The following is a 22,500-nucleotide window of genomic DNA, read 5'->3' on the forward strand; positions in this document are numbered from 1 at the left end:
GATGGTGCCAAAAAAAGAGGCACAAAAAAAAAGAAAAAAAGACCCGACCAAGCAGCCTAAAGGGCGGCTGCGACGAAAAAAGAAAGGAAACTTCAAACTGTGAAGAAAACTAAAAAATAAGGAAAAAAATAACTATTTTTTTTTTAGTTTTATTATTATGAAGAACTTTAAACCAAAGAAGAAAAGAGGGAGCGGTAGACGCTAATCAATCAGCCGTAGAAAAACGGAGCGTAATCCAAACAGACAACTCTCCAGGACCGATCAAAAAGAACTGAAGGGGACATGCTCGCGTCACGGGCGGGAAGCCGTTCGCGTATGCAGAGTGCGCTCGGCCCGCACAATGGAGCGTTCCCGAGACTTCGAGATTTTTCTATGTTGTTCCGGTCTCCTGGGCCATCGCGCACGACGACCCATCTGTGAGAATATTCAGCCTGCTTGTCCTCGGAGAATGGTCTTATCTGCCCTCACTCACTATATTGATATATGTAACTAACCACTTCATCTACCATTCTGTAATTCTAGTTACTAGGGCTGTACTGAATATTCATATTCAATAGTGCCCTGAACACATTATTCGTATTCGGATGAAGAGTGATTTAAATTTGAACATGAATAATCTGGGGCTCTACTGTGTTAAATCCTACTGAAAAAAAATCTTTAACTCTGATTTCACATTGCTTCTTTTATTATTTGTTATGTTAAAACTCAATGTCCATTATTCATAGTCAGTATTCATATTCCGTTGAATAGTAAAATATGATATTCGATACAGACCACTGATTACATTTAGAGAAATGAAAGATGTGTCTGTTTCAGACAGCTGCAGCTCCTAGACACGTGGGGGTAATTTTATAACAGGATGTTAATGCGAAGAGTCTATAAACGTGCTTATTTTATAAAGGCAATATTAGCACCTATGTAGGCACTTAAAACTACCCACAATAGCATACAAACGCCAGCATACATTCACACCAGCTCTGAAAAAGTTTGTAACTGTGTACTTGTTACTCTGTTTTTCCACCTACGCCCGTTCCTCTTTCCGCTACATGATTGTCACATCAGATCATGAATTCTGCAGTCACACTTGAAGTTCAGGTTAAATTCATGGGCCTTTAAGGTTTTCTCTCATTTTAGATCCTGAATCAAAGGCCTTGAACCAAGGCTCTCAGTTATGGTAACAATATTCACTATGTGCGTATTCAGATATTTCATAAAGTATGTACACAGTTTGCAATTCTGCCTCCATTCTGACCAAATTACACCCCTGGGAATGGCTACACACAGATCACTTGAAAATAGGTACACACTTTCAATACGCACACATGTGGTCATACAATTTTATAAAAGCTCTTCTCAACATGTACAGGCTTTACATATGGGGAAAAAAACTTTACAGAATTACCCTCAAAATACAGTTTCAAGCCACTTTATAGGAAAATGGGTTTTGTTTTGTTTTTTTATTTTCTACTAGTCTAGGACTACAGTTATACTGTAGAGGGCATTCATTTTAATGTTATATTTTCCATGTATAAATAGCAAACAAAATGGATCAGTTATGCAATACAGCTTAAATTCTGGTATAGCATATAATCACTTCTGACAGTCATCCCATAGGGGTGGATTTAGGCAGCTCTGCTCTAGGAACAGTCATGTGTCAATCTCCCACTCTCATTCTACTCACCAAACAAAACTACTTTTGAAAGATTAGAATCATGTCAGCTAACCTCTATGCACAGCAGACTCCAAGCACATCAAGAGGTATGACAGTCTGGCCTCTCGTGAGCGGGGAAGATTCTCTGCATTACACCGATACTTCTTCAGGTCACTCTTGCAAGATTTTGCCAGTGAGTAACTGATCTTGTAGTCCTGGGCAATGAGTTTCTGCCGGGTTGTCAATGCTTCACGGCACTGAAGAAAGAAAGAGGCAGTAGTTTAACAAGGTGCTATGTCACAAACTCTACCCTTTCATTAGAGAGCGACTGAACCCAGTATCTTCAGTTTCTGCCAAAACTGAATCTGTGACAGAAACTGGCTGCTCTGTTTTGACAAAAACAGAAAACTGCCCTACTCCGTCTCCCACACCTAACCAAAAGAATCCCCCTGCCGAACCTACCCCCAGCGGCAGCCCCCCTTCTCATCTCACCAGACCACTCACAGGCCCTCCCCGGATGGTCTAGCCTCTTCAGGAGCAGGAACAAACCCCACTTGTTCCTGCCCCATGCCATTTACTCCAACAAAATGGCTACTGAGACTGCTGCGGGAAGTCTTGGCAACCACCGCATTGAAAGCAGTGGTATGGAGCAGGAATGAGTGGGGTTCATTCTAAGAAGCCACTACATCACCAGAGCTTCTTAAGGTAGGCCCAGGGAGGGGTGAGTTTCAGGTTTTAGCCAAAAATGCACTGACAATGTTTGCCTAAAACCTAAACCCGAATTTTGGTCCAGTTTCGGTGCTTAATCTGAAACCAAAACCAAAATTCAGTCAGCCTCTACTTTCCTCAAACACCCCCACCTTTGTGCTTCACCCTTCTCATCTCTAAGTCAGTCAAATATACACACAGAGAACAGATACACATATACACAGAAAATGGAAATAAGTTTATGAGCCATGTTCCATCTCTTCCATCAATGATTTCATTTCTGAAGCTCTTTCTTCTGATGCTGCAGTTAATTTCCTCCCTATTTCATCCTTTCAACTTAGCAAAATTACACCTCTGCTTTATTTCTGGATCCCATCCCTTATAAGAACACAATATAATAGCAGCCATACTTGGGGCAGACCAATGGTCCATCTAGCCCAGTATCCTGCTTCCAACAGTGGCCAATTCAGGTCACAAGTACCTGGCAAAATTCCAAACTATAACAAGATTCCATGCTACCACTTCCAGCGACAGAAGTGGCTTCCCCCATTTCTATCTGAATAGCAGACTATGGGCTTTTCCTCCAGGAACTTATCCAAACCTTTTTTAAACCCAGATATGCTAACCGCTGTTACCACATCCTCTGGTAATGAGTTCCAAAGCTCAACTATTCATTAAGTGAAAAAATATTTCTTCCTATTTGTTAGACCCCGATGCTCAAAAGAAAACGCAGGCACTAAAGGCCCTTAGCGTCATACTAGCCCCCGCATTTACTTGCGCAGAATGTTCAGAGGCCCAAAGCACAGGAACAAATGAGCACACAGACAAACAACGCAAGTAGCATGCTAATGTAGTCAAGCTCATGTTGAGGTTATTTTGTATTCCTCCCCAATGCTCAGAAAAAAAGGAGCGCCCAAAAGAAAACTGCCTTACTGCTGCAAAAAAACAAACGCCAAGTCGGAGAAGTCGTTAGGCTGTTAGAAGAGGATTTCTCACGATTCTCATGCTTCTCTCATGAATCTGTATGCAAGATTTGCCAGTTTTGATTGCTTTTGGATGCAGAAGGAAGCCCATGCAAGCCCTTAAGTACTGGTCATGAGAAACAGTAGACTCAAGTGAAAGAACACATTGGCATCCATTTCCTGCATCTAAATATAAGCATCCAAGCTAAATTAAAAAAAAAATGTAATACACTTATATTTAGGCCACAGAAAACGAATGCAAACGTGTGCTTCATGTTCGGGTTTTACCAGGTGCATGCACACAGGCGCCAAGCTTACTGAGAAACTCTTCTGCACATGCGCCAAGCACAACCCTCCCATACCAAAGCACAATCCTCCGCTAAACTCCCTAATGATTAGCACTATGAGGACGCCTATATTTGCATCTCATTAGCTTTGAGCATTGTTCTTCTGCGCTGTTCCAGCGGTATTTTAATGAAGCTATTTGGAACAGCACTGGAGTTTTGAGAATTGGGGATTCAGTGTCCCCTAGTCTGAGAACCTTCTGAAAGATCATGTTTACCCATTGTACACCACTCAGGATTATGTAGACCTCTATCATATCCCCCCTCAGCCATCTGTTCTGAGCTGAAGAGCCCTAACTTCTTAAGCCTTTCCTCATACAAGTCCATCCCTATCATCATTTTGTTTGACCTTCTTTGAATCTTTTCTAAATTCTGCTATATCTTCGACATACAGCGACCGGTATTGCACATAATATTCAAGGTGAGGTTGCACCAGAGTGATACAGAGGGCATTATAGTATTTTGTCTTATTTTCTATCCCTTCCCTAATAATTCTAAGCATTCTGCTTGCTTTTTTGGATATTTGCTTATTTTTCAGCATACTGTCTACAATGACACCTAGATTCTTTTATTGGAGGCCCAACTAGAGAATTACACAGGGAAAGGAAAATGGGACTTGATATACCACCTTTCTGTGGTATTTTGCAACTACATTCAAAGCGGTTTACATATATACAGGTACTTATTTTGTACCTGGGGCAATGGAGGGTTAAGTGACTTGCCCACATTCACAAGGAGCTGCAGTGGGAATCAAACCCAGTTCCCCAGGATCAAAGGCCACTGCACTAACCACTAGGCTACCCCTCCACTAGTGGCGTAGCCAGACCTGACATTTTGGGTGGGCCAAGAGCTAATATAGATGAGCACTGACAGACAAGGAATGGTTCCTGACCACTTAAATAGCATTTTAGGGCCCAACCATCAATATTCAGCAGGAGAAAAACAGTTATCACCTGCTGAATATCCAGAGTTAGTGGCTATCCATTAACTGGCTATATAGCCAGCTAGACACAGGTATTCAAAGCCAATCCAGCTATGTTTAGCAGTTAAAATAGGCCTTCTTTAAACAGCTAGTGCCGAATATTGGCTCAACCGGATAAGTTGCCAGAGTCAAAAATAGAGGAGTGTGGTAGCCGTGTTAGTCCACTGTTAAGGTTATCAATAGAAATCAAACAAAATAAAACCTTTTTTATTGGACATAACTTAATACATTTCTTGATTAGCTTTCGAAGGAAGAAGGGCGACCTTCGAAAGCTAATCAAGAAATGTATTAAGTTATGTCCAATAAAAAAGGTATCTTATTTTCTTTTCCATGTTTTATTTTGTTTGATTTCTATTGATAACCAGAGTCAAAAATGAAACTGGATATTCAACGTGGGTCGCCAGAAACAGCCGGCATTGAATATCTGAGTTTACACCGGCGGCAGACAGAACATAAGAATAGCCATATTAGGTCAAACCAATGGTCCATCTAGCCCAGTACCCTGTTTTCCAAACAGCAGCCCAGCCAAGCCAGGTCACAAATACTTGGCAGAAACCCAAATCGTGGCAACACTCCATACTACAAATCCCAGGGCAAGCAGTGGCTTCCCATGTCTATTCCAACAGCAGACTATGGACTTTTCCTTCAGGAATTTGCCCAAAACTTTTTTAAACCCAAATACGCTAACTGTTGTTGTTACCACCTCCTCCAGCAAAGAGTTCGAGAACTTAACTATTCATTGAGTGAAAAAATATTTCCCCCTATTTGTTTTAAAAGTATTTCCATGTAGCTTCCGAAGTATTTCCGTGTAACTTCGAGTGTCCCCTAGTCTTGGTACTTTTGAGACAAGTAAAAAAAAAAAAAAAAAAAAAAACAAATTCATTAAATTCTACTCATTGTACAACACTCAGGATTTTGTAGACCTCAATCACAGCTCCCCTCATCAGTCTCTTTTCCAAGCTGAAGAGCCTTAACCTCTTTAGCCTTTCCTAATACGAGAGCAGTTCCACCCCCTTTACCATTTTGGTCACTTCTTTGAACCTTTTTCAAAATTTCACTATATATTTTTGGAAATACGACAACCAGAACTGAACGCAAAATGTGGACGCACCATAGAGTGATACAAAGGCATTATAATATTTTCGATCTTATTCACCATCCCTTTCCTAATCATTTCTAGCATCCTGTTTGCTTTTTTGGCCACCGCTACACACTGAGCAGAAGATTTCAGCGTATTATCTACAATGACACCAAGATCATTTTCTTGAGTGCTGACCACCAAGGTGAACCATAGCATCAGGTAACTATGATTCGGATTATTCTTTCCAATGTGCATCAGCTTGCATCTGCCCACATTAAATTTCATCTGCCACTTGGATGTCCCAGTCTTCTAAAGTCGTGATGTCTTCCTGCAATATTTCACAGTCCGCACGTGTTTTAACAGCCTGGAACAGTTTTGTATCATCTACAAATCTGATTACCTCACTCGTCGTTCCAATTTCCATATCATTTATAAATATGTTAAATAGTTCTGGTCCCAGTACAGATCCCTGCAGCACTCCACTGTTCACCCTCCTCCATTGAGAGAAATGACCATTTAACCCTGCCCTCTGTTTTCTGTCCAATAGCTAATTAATAATCCACACCAGAACCTTGCCTCCTATCCCATGACTCTAATTTTCTCAGGAGTCTTTCATGAGGAACTTTATCAAAAGCTTTCAAAAAATTTAGATGCACTACATTAACGAGCTCAGCTTTAGCCACACGTTTATTCACACCTCCAAAGAAATGAAACAAATTGGTGAGGCAAGACTTCCCTCGGCTGAACCCATGCTGATTGTCCCATTAAACCATGTTTGTCTACGTGTTCTGTTGTTTTATTCTTTATAATAGTTTCCACTATTTTGCCCGGCACAGACATCGGGCTTACCGGTCTGTTATTTCCAGGATCGCCACCTCTAGAACCCTTTAAGTACTATGGATGATTTTAATAACAGGTTACATTTTACTAATTTCATTCTTGAGTTCTTTGAGTACCCTTGGATGTATGCCATCTGGTCCAGGTGTTTTACCACTATTTAATTTGTCAATTTGGCTCAGTACATCTTCCAGGTTCACCGATATTTCTTTCAGTTCCTCCATATCATCACCCTTGAAAACCAATTCCATTACAGGCAGATCTCTTATATCTTCTTCTGTAAAGACAGAAGCAAAGAATTCATTCAGTTTCTCTGCTATGGCCTTGTCAGCACCCCTTTTGGTCCTTCGTGATCTAACAGTCCCACGGATTCCCTTGCAGGCTTTCTGCTTCCGATGTACCTGAAAAAGTTGTTACTGTGAGTTTTAGCCTCTGCGGCAAGTTTCTCTTCATATTCTCTTTTAGCCTTCTTTATTAATGCTTTGCATCTGACTTACCAGTGCTTATGTTGCTTCTTCTTTTTTTCATTTGAGTCTTTTTTCCATTCTTTGAAGGACAATCTTTTGGCTTTAATGGCCTCTTTTACTTCACCTTTTAACCATGCTGGCTGACGTTTTCTCTTCTTTCCATCTTTGCAAATACGTGGAATGCATCTGGACTGGGCTTCCAAGCTGGTATTTTTGAATAACGTCTACGCCTGATTTAGTGTCCTAACCTTTGCAGCCAATCTTTTTAGTTTCTTTTTAACCATTATCCTCATTTTATTATAGTTGCCCTTTCAAAAATTAAATGCAGCTAAAGTAGATTTCCTTTGTGGGTTCATCCTAGATAGTAGCTCAAACTTGATCGTGTTATGATCACTGTTTCCCAGGGGTCCCAACACCGTCACCTCTAGCACTATGCCCTGCACACCACCAAGGACCAGATCCAAAATGGCTCTCCCTCTTGTCAGTTCCTGGACCAGTTGCTCCAAGAAGCAGTCATTTATTACATATAGAAATTTTATCTCCCTGGCACTCCTTGATGTAACATTTATCCAGTCAATATTGGGGTAATTGAAATCATCCATTATTATAGTGTTGCCCAATTTGCCGGCTTTTCTAATTTCTGTAAACATTTCTTCATCCGGCTGTTCGTTCTGTCCCGGCGGACGGTAGTATAGCCCTACAAGAATACTCATTCACACATGGAATTTCTATCCATATCCAGCAAAAGCGTTGTCTGCCACCGGCTGAATATCAGGGGTTATGTATATAGGTATCAGTAGTGCTCCTTGGGTTAGTACTAAATAATGCCTTAAAGTGCACTTGATGATGAATTTCTAAATTAATAATCTGCCCAACAGCTGTCTTGCATCAACATAAACCACACACATACTTGATGGAATCACCGACATTTTCCCATAACAAACTTGATCAGTCTACTATAATGGCAAACATCTCAACACACATGACAATATCCTGCAAAATTACGGCAATGGTACATATCCTTCAAACTTTGCTTTACAACAAATATTCATGTAGGTGACACACTGAACACTGCAGTCTGTAGTAGAACAAAAAAAAGAGCCCGAACAACATTTTAGGGTTTGGGTTTTTTTTTTTTTTTAAAGGACAATATACACTACTCAACAGAATTGACTTTCATTTTAATATCAATTCATATACATAAGTTAATAAATTTAAATTTTTCACAAATGTTAACCTTTGTCTTCCCTTCAACACATCAAAAACCACATGAAGCAAAGCCCCAGATTTCTCACTGATGAAATAAGCAAAATCACGTTAACAAGATTTTTTTCCACCTATTGTGGAATCTGTAGCATACAGAACATTGGTTAGAATGTTTCATCCTACAGTTTTCCATAGAAACTGCTCTGAATTATCTGCTACCTCAACAGTTAACACATGGTAGCATACTGTGCATTAAGAGCAAGCTGCTGACCCACCTGTCTCCACCCCATTATACAATTAATACAGAATAAGGACACACTAAGTTTATCATGCTGCTGCATGTGCTAATTGCAGTTTAGTAAAATGCCATTAAGTAAGGAAATGCATACTAATAAGCTGCATGCTGCATGTAGAATTAAGTCCAATGCAACTGTACTATAGATTGGTGTAGGTGTTTTATATGGCGTAGGTGTTGTATATAGTTCTGTGTATTTATAATTTTTACTTCACCTGCGGAAGTAAATCCTCCAAAAGTTAAGTAAAGTTTTTAAGTTTAGAAATCAATGAGAAATTAGACAGTTAGCACTGGATCTCCAAGCAGGGAATCTACATGTCCCGGGGCATCCAGCACAGAGATGCCCTTGACCAGAGAACCCTTAAACCTCTGGCACCCCTCCACCCCTAAATGAATCGGTGCTACTAGTCTGATCCTGAAGAAGTTTTGGACATCCTCTCATTACACTTTGTGCCAAAATGGTAATAAATGATAACAGTTCTGCTAGTTTTAATAACATCAGATAAACCACCACTATTTTCCAAAATGGCAGCAACGAGGAGGGCATCCAACACATCCCTGGAACCAGGTTAGGTATTATTAGACATTTGGATGTTCTCTTAAAGGCCTCAGGCCAGGTGGTGTCCTGGGCAGCAGGGCCTCTTAAAGTAGATAAAGCCAGAGTTAACTTCACTGGTTTTAATGCATTACTTTCAGTTTAGCACTGTTTTGTATTTAATTTTATTTCACTTCTATTTTGGCACAAATTTTGACATTCTGCATATAATTACAACAACATAGTAGATGACAGCAGATAAAGACCTGAACGGTCCATCCAGACTGCCCAACAGTCACACATTACAAATTCATGATTGGATCTGCTATTTCAGTCCCCTTTTCCTCCAGAGACATCACTTATGAGGTTGTAAAGGCACATTGTGGAGCACGTCTTGCTTACAGTGCTAGTGGATACATCAAGTGGATGGTATCATAAGGAAAATTATCCATATCGTGTTCGGCTTCGGGAATTAGTTTTCTTCTTACTCACAAGTCAAGTGGGAATTAGTTTTCTTCTCACTCACAAGTGAAGTATTTTAAGTTCCCAGTTACAAAACCAAACAATAAATATATGCTTGATCATTACAAAAGAAAGACCAACAGATAGACAGCTGTCAGCATGAGATCAAACACCCAGAAAAAAGGACTGGCATTGCTTAAAGTCTCACCTTTTCACTCATGGACTCCTCAAATTTGTGGTTAAACAGACACTTGTAGATTCGGCCTTCTCCTGCCTGGGTCTAAGTCACAAAAGCAAAATATCCCATGATTGTCATATGCTCTCCAGAACAAACAGCATAAGAGGAACACTATACTATGTATAGATCATGCAGTATAAACTAGTAATTATAAATCTTGCCTCTCTCCCTCTGTGCCCCCCCCCCCCCCAATCAAAATGCTTTTCACGTGACCTATGCTGAGGAAATGCACTTCCTCTTATTTTCTTACATCTTTGATGTACATTCCAGCACAGTCATTGTACACAAGTGTTGGACTGTAGCCACAAATGCCATCTGAAAATCAGCAGCAGTCCACAGAAGATGATTTTCTCAAAACTGTGCACAGCTATGAACCAGTTACAGATCCTGTCTAGCAGAATTATACACCACAGGAGAAGAAAATGAACCTTAAGCCTGTTCCTAGTTGACTTTTCAAATTATTAGCCCTAAAGAAATGTGTGCTGAATAGGTACAGCACACACCTAGCACAGATGCATTTCTGTAGGGTAAACATACTGGAGAAGAAAAATTAGCCATCAGATGATTCTCAGGTGACTACAGCTCTTGTAGAACTTGATTACACTAAAGCTCAGCACAAATTTACAGGAAAAAAAAAGCAGCTGATAAAAATAAGTGCCATACTGAGTCAGGCTAAAGGTCTATCAAGCCCAGCGTCCTGCCTCCAACAGAGGCATGTGAAGTGAGATCAGTAAGACCCCTAAATTCTAAGGGCCAGTGTTATACCCAGAAATCCAATGCTGGGTCATGTCTGTGGTCTGGCACTGAATTTCTGGGAATACTGAGCCAGCAAAAATAGCATGTTTATTGCAATATTTGGCAATTAGGGCTGCTTTTTATGTGATCATCTTAGCCAGCTAAGTGCCAACTCTGCCCTTGGAACACCCCCAAAATAGCCAGTTTCAGCTTGGGCGCTTAACTGGCCATTTTCAATGACACTATCTAGTTGAGTGGTGCTGAAAATGCCCGGTTAGCCCTGGAAATATGATTTAAACGACCAGGACAATAGCAGGCCCTTAAATGTTCATTAGTTAAGCTGATCAGCACCAATGAAAGATCTAGGGTCAAGACTACATGGCTAACAATAGTTTATGGACTTTTCCTGGAGAAACTTGTCTGAACACCTTTTATACGCAGCTATATTAACTGCCTTGACCACATCTTCCAACAACAATTTCCTCAAATTGTATGCTGAATGAAAAACAAAAATCCTGAATTTTAAAGTGAATATGGGAGGATTTGTAAAATTTTACTGTTTACATTCTTTAAATTTATTGTTCCTCACTTTGATTTATGGAGGTGAATAATCAAAAACAAATAGGAGGCACATTTAAAATTATTTCTCCAAATCTGAAATGTCCCTAGTCCTAATATTATTTGACTCACCTTGAGCTACTGAAAAAAGGTGTGGGCTAAATAAAAGAACTAATAATATTAAACTGAAAGGGTGAACAAGTCTGTTCCGCACCTCTATCTATTTCTCCAAGCCTCCCCCCCCCCCCCCCCCCCCCAGAGGTAAGTCCAGATTCTTTATAATTTTGATTGCCCTTTTCCAGTTTTACCTTTTTTTGAGATGAGAAGACCAGAACTGCACACAGTATTCAAGGTACTGTCATACAAAGAATCAATAAGGCGGTCTCCCACAGTCATTCTTTCTAGCTTCCCTACACACGGGCAAACATTTAACTTTAGATTTACGAAGGACCAATGCTGAACATCTGTGAAAACCACTTACCTTGAAGAAAGCTGTGTTATCTAGGTCAAGTCTGAAGGAATTGGGGAGATACAGAAAAGCAAAGGCTAAAGTAATTGGTGACATACTGTTACCAGCTCCTGGGTGCATTCCTTGCCCTTCCTTCCAGTTCCTAAGCATTCATACAATGCAGACTTGCAAGGCTTGCTTTAGTACACATTAGTGAACATGAGCTATAAATACAAGTGTGCTAACATACGAACACCACATACTATATGAAGTCAACATCTCCAACGTTAATATCTAAAGTCTTCAGCCTTACCACCTTCAAATTAAATAAATATATATAAACTCATCTCATGGTAGGAGATCAAGTTCCGTTCTAAGCTCTCCCAATATTGCTCTGAAATCAGTCATGTTAACTTGGATACCATCTACTCCATTTCAATGCTTTTCAACAGTGTCCCATATCACTTCTTCCCAAAACATTATAGACTGCCTGGATACCTACTGCCCTATGGAAAAATGATCATTTGTCATCACATCCTGCAATATACATGCTCAAAGTTTTACAACCATTTACCTAAGGTCACACTGGAAAAAAATGGTCCACGAAACTGAGCACTTGCCTTTTGAGACAAATGATGAACCTCCTCTTTCTTTTGAAACTCACTTTAGAAGTAAGCCACATCTTAAAGACACAGACTCAAAAGTATTCATCTGAACCTGCAAATTTTGGTATGAACTGTATTTGAAATGAGTACTGATTGCTTGATTTATTTTGAATCTAACTTAATACATGCAGTATAGGAACACTTTTGTTTAAAACAAAAAAGCCCTACTTACAGTTTCACAGAAGCGCTCACGATCATCTCGACATGCGAAATACAAGTGACGATCCAGGTGGAAGTCATCTGATGAGAGCTCAGCTACACGCAGAATAGCTTTCTTACAACTATCCGAGATCTTGTTCTTTGGCTCTGCCTCCTCAGCCTCATTTACCACTGCCTTCTCTAGACAAGCAACCACTTCTCCTTGTGAATGTGGATCCTGTAAGATAACACAAGGACATCAGGAAAGCATAACCCACTTGCAGTTTCTATGAAATGGACTTCATAATATAATAAATATTCACATTCTAGATGGCATAAAAAGTAGTCAAAAAATGAAGTGTACCTTAACTTAGACCCCCCAGCTCCAACAAAAACTGAAGCTCTCTAGTTGAATTTGTGTTTGGCTGGTTAAGGCAGAGATGAGAGAACAGGATGGGAAAGAATAGATCAAAAACAAAGTTTTGTTCAAATGCATTATTTGGATGACATTAGGTACTGAGGTACCGAAGCATGGCAGACTTCTGCAAACTCATTCCTAAACTTTGCTACTGCTTCTTTAATATAGACAATTCAAAAACCTTTGAAAGGAAGGAGAATGGAATATCTGAAATGCTCAAGTATTTCAATGTTTATAAAACTGTTTTCCTTTCTCAGTTCTGCTTATGTGCTGTAATTCTCAGGAACATTTCAAACAAACACTACAGGTGTGATGCATCAACTAAGCTACAGCTGAGCAGAATGTGGCACTTGGCTTGTGAAATAAGATCAGCAAGACAGCACTGTCAACATTACCCCTAAACTCAAAATGTTCATTAGTTAAGCTAGTCAGCCCCACTGATGGGCAAATGATCAAAAGCTCCACGCAGTTCCAAACAGTGCTCTGAAAACAGCACTGGAACAGAACAGGGCTTTACCGCCCCTATGATCAGAGATAATAGCATGCAAATTTAAGCATGCTGTTCTCTCTGATCACAGAGTAGAAGTGCGGGAGGATTGTGCCTGAGCATATGCTCAGGAACAATCTTCCCGAACTTCTTTGACAAGTCTGGACTGTCAAAAGCCCAGACCTGTCAAACACAGGGGCTGGAGGTCCATGGGACCACCAGACCCCAAGTACCCTCACCCCGAGCCAAGTGAAACGATCCGGTGCCTGATGGCGTGGAAGCACCCATGCTATCAGACACCACAAGTAACACGATGCAGGCCCAGATTATAAATAAAGAATACACCATGCTGTGGTGACACACCTCAAGCCCATTCAGAATCCTTCACCACACCCCAACCTGACACAAGCACTGGCCCATCTTTCAAGTATCGTGATCCTGTCAACAAGACTCCTAATTCTCCCTTCCAGCACCTGACTCCATCTGTGAAATCCTGCCCACATCCAGCAAATCCACACTCCGTGACACTTCACATATAGTCTGCCCAGCGCCATCCCCCCTTCTGGTCCTATGCCAGGGTCTGTAGGTCTATTAATGCTCGTACTGGCAGTGGTAGTCCCTTTCTTCTGCCGTCTGGTTTGACATCTCCACAACAGCACCTGACCCCTCTCTCCAGTTGTTGCCTTACCATTTAAGAGGAGATGCTGATCCAGGCAGCAGCAGAAAGGGACAGCTGGTGGAGATGTTTCTAGATTTGCAGATCCCAGAGTAGAACCTGGAGAGGGGTGGGGGTGGAGGTGGGAGGAGGAGATTTGCTAGAGATGGGCGGGGTTTCATAGAGGGAGTTGGGTGCATGAGGGAAGGGGGGATTGGGGTGAGAGTGGAGTCAATGGCAGGGAATTGAGAGGCCCGGGGGACCACCACACATCCATGGTACTTGGCAGCCACACTACTTGCTTGCAGGTAGTGCAGCTGAACTTACCACCTCCTCTTGAGGTGGAAGTAAGTTCAGCTGTGCTATCATCAGTTGGGACAGCTAATGTACTATGTGCTACCTGTCATAACTGGCCACACTCTTCTTCCCCTGTCACGTCTAGGAGCTGCCCGGGAGAGGTTCCGAGGGATTGGAGAACGGCGGATGTGGTCCCTCTTCACAAAAGTGGTGACAGGGAAGAAGCTGGAAACTACAGGCCGGTAAGCCTCACTTCGGTTATTGGAAAAGTAATGGAAGTGAGGCTGAAGGAAAGGATAGTGAATTTCCTGGAAGCCAATAAGTTGCAAGAACGACACAACATGGTTTTACCAAAGGGAAATCGTGCCAAACGAACCTCATTGAATTCTTTGATTGGGTGACAGGAGAACTGAATCAGGGACGAGCTATAGACGTAATCTACTTAGATCTCAGCAAAGCTTTTGACACGGTTCCCCACAGGAGGCTCCTAAATAAACTGGATGGGCTGAAGACAGGACCCGAAGTGGTGAACTGGATTAGGAACTGGTTGACGGACAGACGCCAGAGGGCGGTGGTGAATGGAATTCGCTCAGAGGAGCGAAAGGTGAGTAGTGGAGTGCCTCAAGGATCGGTGCTGGGGCCGATTCTGTTCAATATATTTGTGAGTGACATTGCCGAAGAGTTAGAAGGTAAAGTTTGCCTATTTGCGGATGATACTAAGATCTGTAACAGAGTGGACACCCTGGAGGGAGTGGAAAACATGAAAAAGGACCTACGGAAGCTAGAAGAATAGCCTAAGGTTTGGCAGTTAAAATTCAATGCGAAGAAATGCAAAGTGATGCACTTAGGGAGTAGAAATCCACGGGAGACGTATGTGTTAGACGGGGAGAGTCTGATAGGTACGGATGGGGAGAGGGATCTTGGGGTGATAGTATCTGAGGATTTGAAGGCGACGAAACAGTGTGACAAGGCGGTAGCCCTAGCTAGAAGGTTGTTAGGCTGTATAGATAGAGGTGTGACCAGCAGAAGAAACGGTGTGTTGATGCCCCTGTATAAGTCGTTGGTGAGGCCCCACCTGGAGTATTGTGTTCAGTTCTGGAGGCCGTATCTTGTTAAGGATGTAAAAAGAATTGAAGCGGTGCAAAGAAAAGCTACGAGAATGGTATGGGATTTGCGTTACAAGACGTATGAGAGACTTGCGGACCTGAACATGTATACTCTGGAGGAAAGGAGAAACAGGGTTGATATGATACAGACGTTCAAATATTTGAAAGGTATTAATCTGCAAACGAACCTTTTCCGGAGATGCGAAGGCAGTAGAACGAGAGGACATGAAATGAGATTGAAGGGGGGCAGACTCAAGAAAAATGTCAGGAAGTATTTTTTTCACGGAGAGAGCAGTGGATGCTTGGAATGCCCTCCCGCGGGAGGTGGTGGAAACGAAAACGGTAACGGAATTCAAACATGCGTGGGATAAACATAAAGGAATCCTGTTCAGAAGGAATGGATCCACAGGAGCTTAGACGAGATTGGGTGGCAAAGCCGGTGGCGGGAGACGGAGATGGTGCTGGGCAGACTTATACGGTCTGTGCCAGAGCCGATGGTGGGAAGCGGGACTGGTGGTTTGGAGGCGGGGATAGTGCTGGGCAGACTTATACGGTCTGTGCCAAAACCGGTGGTGGGAGGCGGGGCTGGTGGTTGGGAGGCGGGGATAGTGCTGGGCAGACTTATATGGTCTGTGCCCAGAAAAGGACAGGTACAAATCAAGGTAAGGTATACACAAAAAGTAGCACATGTGAGTTTATCTTGTTGGGCAGACTGGATGGACCGTGCAGGTCTTTTTCTGCCGTCATCTATTATGTTTACTATGATATGGGGATAGGCTAGAAATGCTGGATTTTCAATGCAACTGCTCTCGTTTTAGCACAATAGACAATAGTGTGGGTCTGAGCTACTGTCTACCATGCTGATAACCCCACGTTACCTGGTTAATGTAGCTTAGAAAAAGGACTCCAATATGTGGTACCATATGCTAATTGCAATGTGCATTTTACACCCATTCTCCCTAGCACAGCATACGGTTAACGTGCGAATCAGTGCATGCCGTCATGCCAGTTTGGAAACGCATGCTTATTTGCATGTTAACTATTAAATGAGGGGGCATGGGATGGTGGATGTGTGGAATGGCGGTGGATGTCATGGAGACAAGGACTGTGTCAGATTTTAAGAAAGCATGGGACTGGCATGTGGGTTTCCTTAGGAAAAGGAAGTTAGTGGTTACTGAGGATGGGCAGACTGGATGGGCCATTTAGCCCTTATTTGCCGTCATGTTTTTGTGTTTCTATTAGTAAAAGGGCCTCTTGATCTGGCACAAGCAGGTATGCTGCAGTGTTTTCTAGTGCCAGTCTACAGCTCCACAAGTTTTTCTGGATATTTAGCAGCATGCACCCATATTCTCACTGTTTACTTTGTGGTTATGGTGGCATGGTGATGGAGTAGTAGTGGTAAGCAGGTAGCTCAGAGTGACTGAAGGCTGCATAGAGCTATGAGTTAACAGTGTTAGCAGCATCAGAGCAACATCTAGAAAGAGTGAGATGTAAGGTGGGTGGTTAAAGTGAGCAGTAGGTACAGAACTTTTTATCAGATCTGTTCTTTTGCATCTCCTGTCATCAGGAAGCAAAAGTGGAGCAGTATTTTCTTTCCATCCCATTTGGATGGAAATCCACAACAGACAGGCCCACTTGTCTTATTAACTGTAAGGTAACCTGATTCTTTGAAACAGTATAAAATATAAAGTCAAAATAACTGTTTAATTTGTTATTGCTTGACATAAAAATATTTGTAGCTAGTAGTTAATGCTCTTCATCTTTATGAACACTCAAGTCAGAACATTGTTTTGGATAAGAGATGAAGAAAAAAAAAGTAAAACTTATCTAGGCAAATAAAAATGGTCCCCCTGATTTAAGGAAGTTCAGCAGTCTACTATATAGGACTGATATTTCAAATAAAGCAAGAAAAAAAATAGGATGTGGGAACAGCCTGCAAATGTCAAACATCTTGACCCTGAATTTCTGTCCTGAAGGGCTCTTTCATGGGCCGATGATCAGAAGCAAATGAGTGTCAAGTGGACCAATTTTAAAGGTCGTCCCCACCTCACCATCTCAGATTTTGATGAAATTTGGTACATAGTTTCTTTATGATAAAAAACTAAGCTTTGCAAAATTTTAGTTCAAAAGACTAAAAATTGGAGGTTCTAGGGGACCTCAAGTAAAGGGTTTCAAAATGTCGCCTGAGCAAAAATGACATTTTGGGCCAACTTCCAGAAGCTGTAAAACTGGAAGTTTTAGTAGTACAAGGGGGATATTTGGAGAACCTGCACTACGTTTAGGGCTTAATGAACTGGCAAAACCCCATGTTCCTAGTCCTCTTACTTTTTGAATGGTGTAGGCTCAAACTTTGCCAAAAAACGGCAAAAATCAATTTACAGCGATGTTGAGGCTGCTGTAGTTTCTAAACTAGTTGGCCTTTCAGGTTGATTTTTGGTAGGTGTACTAAATGCACGGCTGTAATGAGGCATTCCAATTTGCAGCACTTTCCTTCAAGTGGTTGAAAAATTATAAGTGTTCAAAGTTGGTATAAAAGCATTTTTGCCCATTTTGGGCTATCTTTGATGCCCTTGATCTCCAGTGGTACAGCTTCAATATTCTTTCGTTTAGCACCATTAGAAAGAGCAGATTTCCTTCTATCAGAATATGTAGTTTTCAATTTGGAGTCTCTCCATATAAGGATTGCAAAAAAAAGTGTTTTTTGGCCAGTATTGTTGAATGATAGATGAAACGGATATAGGGCCCATCGATGTTTCTAATTGCTGTATAAGTCACTCAGTTGCTTTAAGCATGCGTTGGTCCATGGTGGCTACGCCACTACCAATTCAATAGGAAGTGGCAACCTCATCGCCAAGAGGTCACGCCCGATAGCCAGGCAAGTCCAGCCACTTGGCACAGGTTCCCAAGCCTGAAGGTGGGCATCTTACTTGAGGTTCCCAAGCCTCATTTGGTTGTCTTTGCCTAGTTTCTCAAGCCTAATGGGGGTGTCTTAATGGTTCCCAAGTAAAACCTCAGTGCTGAAGTGACAAGAATTTTTCACTGATAAGTTTCACTGCTGTTTCTGGAAATGTATAATTTTTAAAATATATATTTTTTAAAAAGTAGTAGTAAGAAGGAAATGCCCTAAGGAAGACCTATTGTCTGCGGACAGTTGGGCATCATGGCTTTTCTTGAGAAATCAGTGGCAAAATGAGCTACTTAGGCTTGGTTTTGAGACTGACACAAACAATCTACTGAGACTTCACTTTCAAACAAGGATTAAATGGTTTATGGATTGGAGTTGGCTGAGAAACCTGCAATAAACTGAGAATGCATCCTGAAGTTATAGGCCTGGGACGCAATTGATATTTTTTTCTTTGTTACCCAACTAAATGTTTGATCAAGTTGAATGTTGTTTGTTTCAAACCCAAACGCCTAAGACACGAAATATGTACATAAGTATTGCGATACTGGGAAAGACCAAAGGTCCATCAAGCCCAGCATCCTGTTTCCAACAGTGGCCAATCCAGGTCACAAATACCGGGCAAGATCCCAAAAATGTACAAAATTTTATACTGCTTATCCCAGAAACAGTGGATTTTCCCAAGTCCATTTAATAACGGTCAATGGACTTTTCCTTTAGGAAGCCGTCCAAACCTTTATTAAACTCCGCTAAGCTAACCGCCTTTACCACATTCTCTGGCAACGAATTCCAGAGTTTAATTACACGTTGAGTGAAGAAAAATGTTTCTCCAATTCATTTTAAATTTACTATATTGTAGCTTCATCGCATGCCCCCTAGTCCTAGTATTTTTGGAAAGCGTGAACAGACGCTTCACATCTACCCGTTCAACTCCTCTTATTAATTTTATAGACCTCTATCATATCTCCCCTCAGCTGACTTTTCTCCAAGCTGGAGCCCTAGGCGCTTTAGCCTTTCCTCATAGGGAAGTCGTCCCATCCCCTTTATCATTTTCGTCGCCCTTCTCTGCACCTTTTCTAATTCCACTATATCTTTTTTGAGATGCAGCGACCAGAATTGAATACAATATTTGAGGTGCGGTTGCACCATGGAGCGATACAAAGGCATTATAACATCCTCATTTTTGTTTTCCATTCCTTTCCTAATAATACCTAACATTCTATTTGCTTTCTTAGCCGCAGCAGCACACTGAGCAGAAGATTTCAACGTATCATCAACGACGACACCTAGATCCCTTTCTTGGTCCGTGACTCCTAACGTGGAACCTTGCATGACATAGCTATAATTCGTGTTCCTCTTTCCCACATGCATCACTTTGCACTTGCTCACATTAAACGTTATCTGCCATTTAGACGCCCAGTCTCGTAAGGTCCGCTTGTAATTTTTCACAATCCTCCCGCGATTTAACGACTGAGTAACTTTGTGTCATCAGCAAATTTAATTACCTCACTATTTACTCCCATCTCTAGGTCATTTATAAATATGTTAAGAAGCAGCGGTCTGAGCACAAAGCCCTGGAGAACCCCACTAACTACCCTTCTCCATTGAGAATACTGACCACTTAACCCTACTCTCTGTTTTCTATCTTTTAACCAGTTTTTAATCCACAATAGAACACTACCTCCTATCCCATGACTCTCCGATTTCCCCTGGAGTCTTTCATGAGGTACTTTGTCAAACGACTTCTGAAAATCCAGATACATAATATCAACCGGCTCACCTTTATCCACGTTTGTTCACCCCTTCAAAGAAATGTAGTAATTGATGAGGCAAGATTTCCCTTCACTAAATCCATGTTGACTGTCTCATTAATCCGTGCTTTTGAATATGCTCTGTAATTTTGTCCTTAATAATACTCTCTACCATTTTGCCCAGCACCGACGTCAGACTCGCCGGTCTATAATTTCCCGGATCGTCTCTGGAACCTTTTTGAAAAATAGGTGTTACATTGGCGACTGTCGGCCTTCCCCCCATTTCTAGTTTAAAAGCTGCTCTATCTCCGTTTTAAATGCTGATGCCAGCAGCCTGGTCCCACCGTGGTTAAGGTGGAGTCCATCCTTTCGGAATAGGCTCCCCCCCTTCCCCAGAATGTTGCCCAGTTCCTACAAATCTAAAACCCTCCTCCCTGCACCATCGTCTCATCCACGCATTGAGACTCTGGAGCTCTGCCTGTCTCCTGGGCCCTGTGCGTGGAACAGGTAGCATTTCAGAAAATGCTACTCTAGAGGATCTGGATTTGAGCTTTCTACCTAAGAGCCTAAATTTGGCTTCGAGAACCTCTCTCCTACATTTTTCTATGTCATTGGTACCCACATGTACCAAGACAGACGACTCCTCCCCAGCACTATCTAAAATCCTATCTAGGTGACGCGTGAGGAACGCCACCTTCGCACCAGGCAGGCAAGTCACCAGGCAATCCTCATGTCCACCAGCCACCCAGCTGTCTATATGCCTAATGATCGAATCACCAACTACAACAGCTGTCCTAACCTTTCCCTCCTGGGCAGCACTTGGAGACATATCCTCGGTGCGAGAGGATAGTACATCCCCTGGTGGGCAGGTCCTGGCTACAGGAGTACCTCCTACTTCACCAGGGTGATGCTCTCCTTCTAGGAGACCTCCCCTCCTCCAAGGTAGCACAAGGGCTACCAGACTGGAGGTGGGACTTCTCTACAACATCCCTGTAGGTCTCCTCTATGTACCTCTCTGTCTCCCTCAGCTCCACAGAGTCTGCTACTCTAGCCTCAAGAGAACGGACACATTCCCTAAGAGCTAGGAGCTCTTTGCATCGGGCACACACATATGACATCTCACCAACTGGGAGATAATCATACATGTGACACTCAATGCACAAGACTGGATAGCACCCCTCTCGCTGCTGGACTGCTGACTCCATCTTAGTGTTTTTGAGTTTTTCAATAATTTAAAACTTGCTACAGTATTAAGGATATTAGCCTAATATAAAAGTGTCTTTTAGTTTATATAGTATATTGTATAGTTTAGTTAGTGTTTCCTTCATAGATGGTAATGAAATGTATTTAAAAATCTGTAAGAGCATGCCTTGCTTGTTACCCTAATTACAATAACTGACTATAAATGAAGAGTTGTCCTAGGGGGTGGGTGGGAAGACTAAACTAGATCCTGCAGTGCCTGTTAGATTCTGTTAATGATGTGGTACAAAATTTTTAAAACTAAGTGGAAAAGACTAAGGAGATTAATTGATAAAATTTGCTTTTTATATTTTTATTTTGCCTAACACTAACCTACAATTCCTCCTTTAAACCCCAATCTTTAAGTTCCCAAAGCACAAACTAAAAAAAAAAACACCACTGAAAGACAAAATAAAAGTAATTTCTAAAAACATGACAGATTTTTTTTTCCAGTCATTTGGCACAGCAGAAAACAGAACCCCGAAAAGACAAATGATCTCTGCACAGGAACCACTGGGCATGCTGAGAACTTTACAGTGTTCTGAGCTCTAAAAGAACTGTTCCATTCAATTACCATACGGTGACAGCACCCATTTGTGCTTGCTTATTAACTGGTTTTATGAAGCAGTTCACCCAGGGTGCTGTATAACATATCCCACTGGTCAATAAAAGTCATTAATACACCAAAACAGAAATTACCCAGAAATCAGAATGCTAGAACACTTGAGGCAGAGGCAATCAGCAGGTGTCCTGCCTAGAAAACATCACTGAAGGGATACTGAGGGCTTCTATTTTTAGATATTTGAATACCTAAAATTTATCCAGTTAAGGATTCTTTGCATACAGAAAAGTTCTAGAAAAGAGCTTGGTACTTGTTTCTATGGAATCAAAGGTAAAATTATGTATCATACCTGATAATTTTCTTTCCATTAATCATAGCTGATCAATCCATAGACTGGTGGGTTGTGTCCATCTACCAGCAGGTGGAGATAGAGAGCAATCCTTTTGCCTCCCTATATGTGGTCATGTGCTGCCGGAAACTCCTCAGTATGTCGATATCAAAGCTCCATCCGCAGGACTCAGCACTTAGAGAATTACACCCACAAAGGGACACTCTGCCCAGCTCACCACCGCTGAAACGGGGGAGGGGAATTAACCCAGCTCATCCCCACACAAGTGGGGGAGGGGAATCCGTCCAGCTCATCCCCGCGGAGCGGGGGAGGGACACCACCCCGCCGATGTGGGGGGGATCTGGCTTATCCTGCAACCGCAACCGCGGGAGGAGCTGACTGACCCTAACACCGCCGAAGCGGGAGGGGTACAAAGCTGCCCT

General features: G+C 41.9%; 1 protein-coding gene across 1 annotated transcript in view; it reads right to left on the reverse strand.

The window, feature by feature from the left end:
• GLG1 (golgi glycoprotein 1) overlaps positions 1-22,500 on the reverse strand; it is a 435,835-nt gene that overhangs the window by 340,615 nt on the left and 72,720 nt on the right. Inside the window, 3 exon segments of the mRNA XM_030203623.1 lie at positions 1,725-1,908; positions 9,739-9,810; positions 12,347-12,550. Coding sequence (XP_030059483.1) covers positions 1,725-1,908; positions 9,739-9,810; positions 12,347-12,550 — 460 coding nt within the window.

Source organism: Microcaecilia unicolor, chromosome 5 (assembly GCF_901765095.1).
Source record: "Microcaecilia unicolor chromosome 5, aMicUni1.1, whole genome shotgun sequence".
NCBI lineage: Eukaryota > Metazoa > Chordata > Amphibia > Gymnophiona > Siphonopidae > Microcaecilia > Microcaecilia unicolor.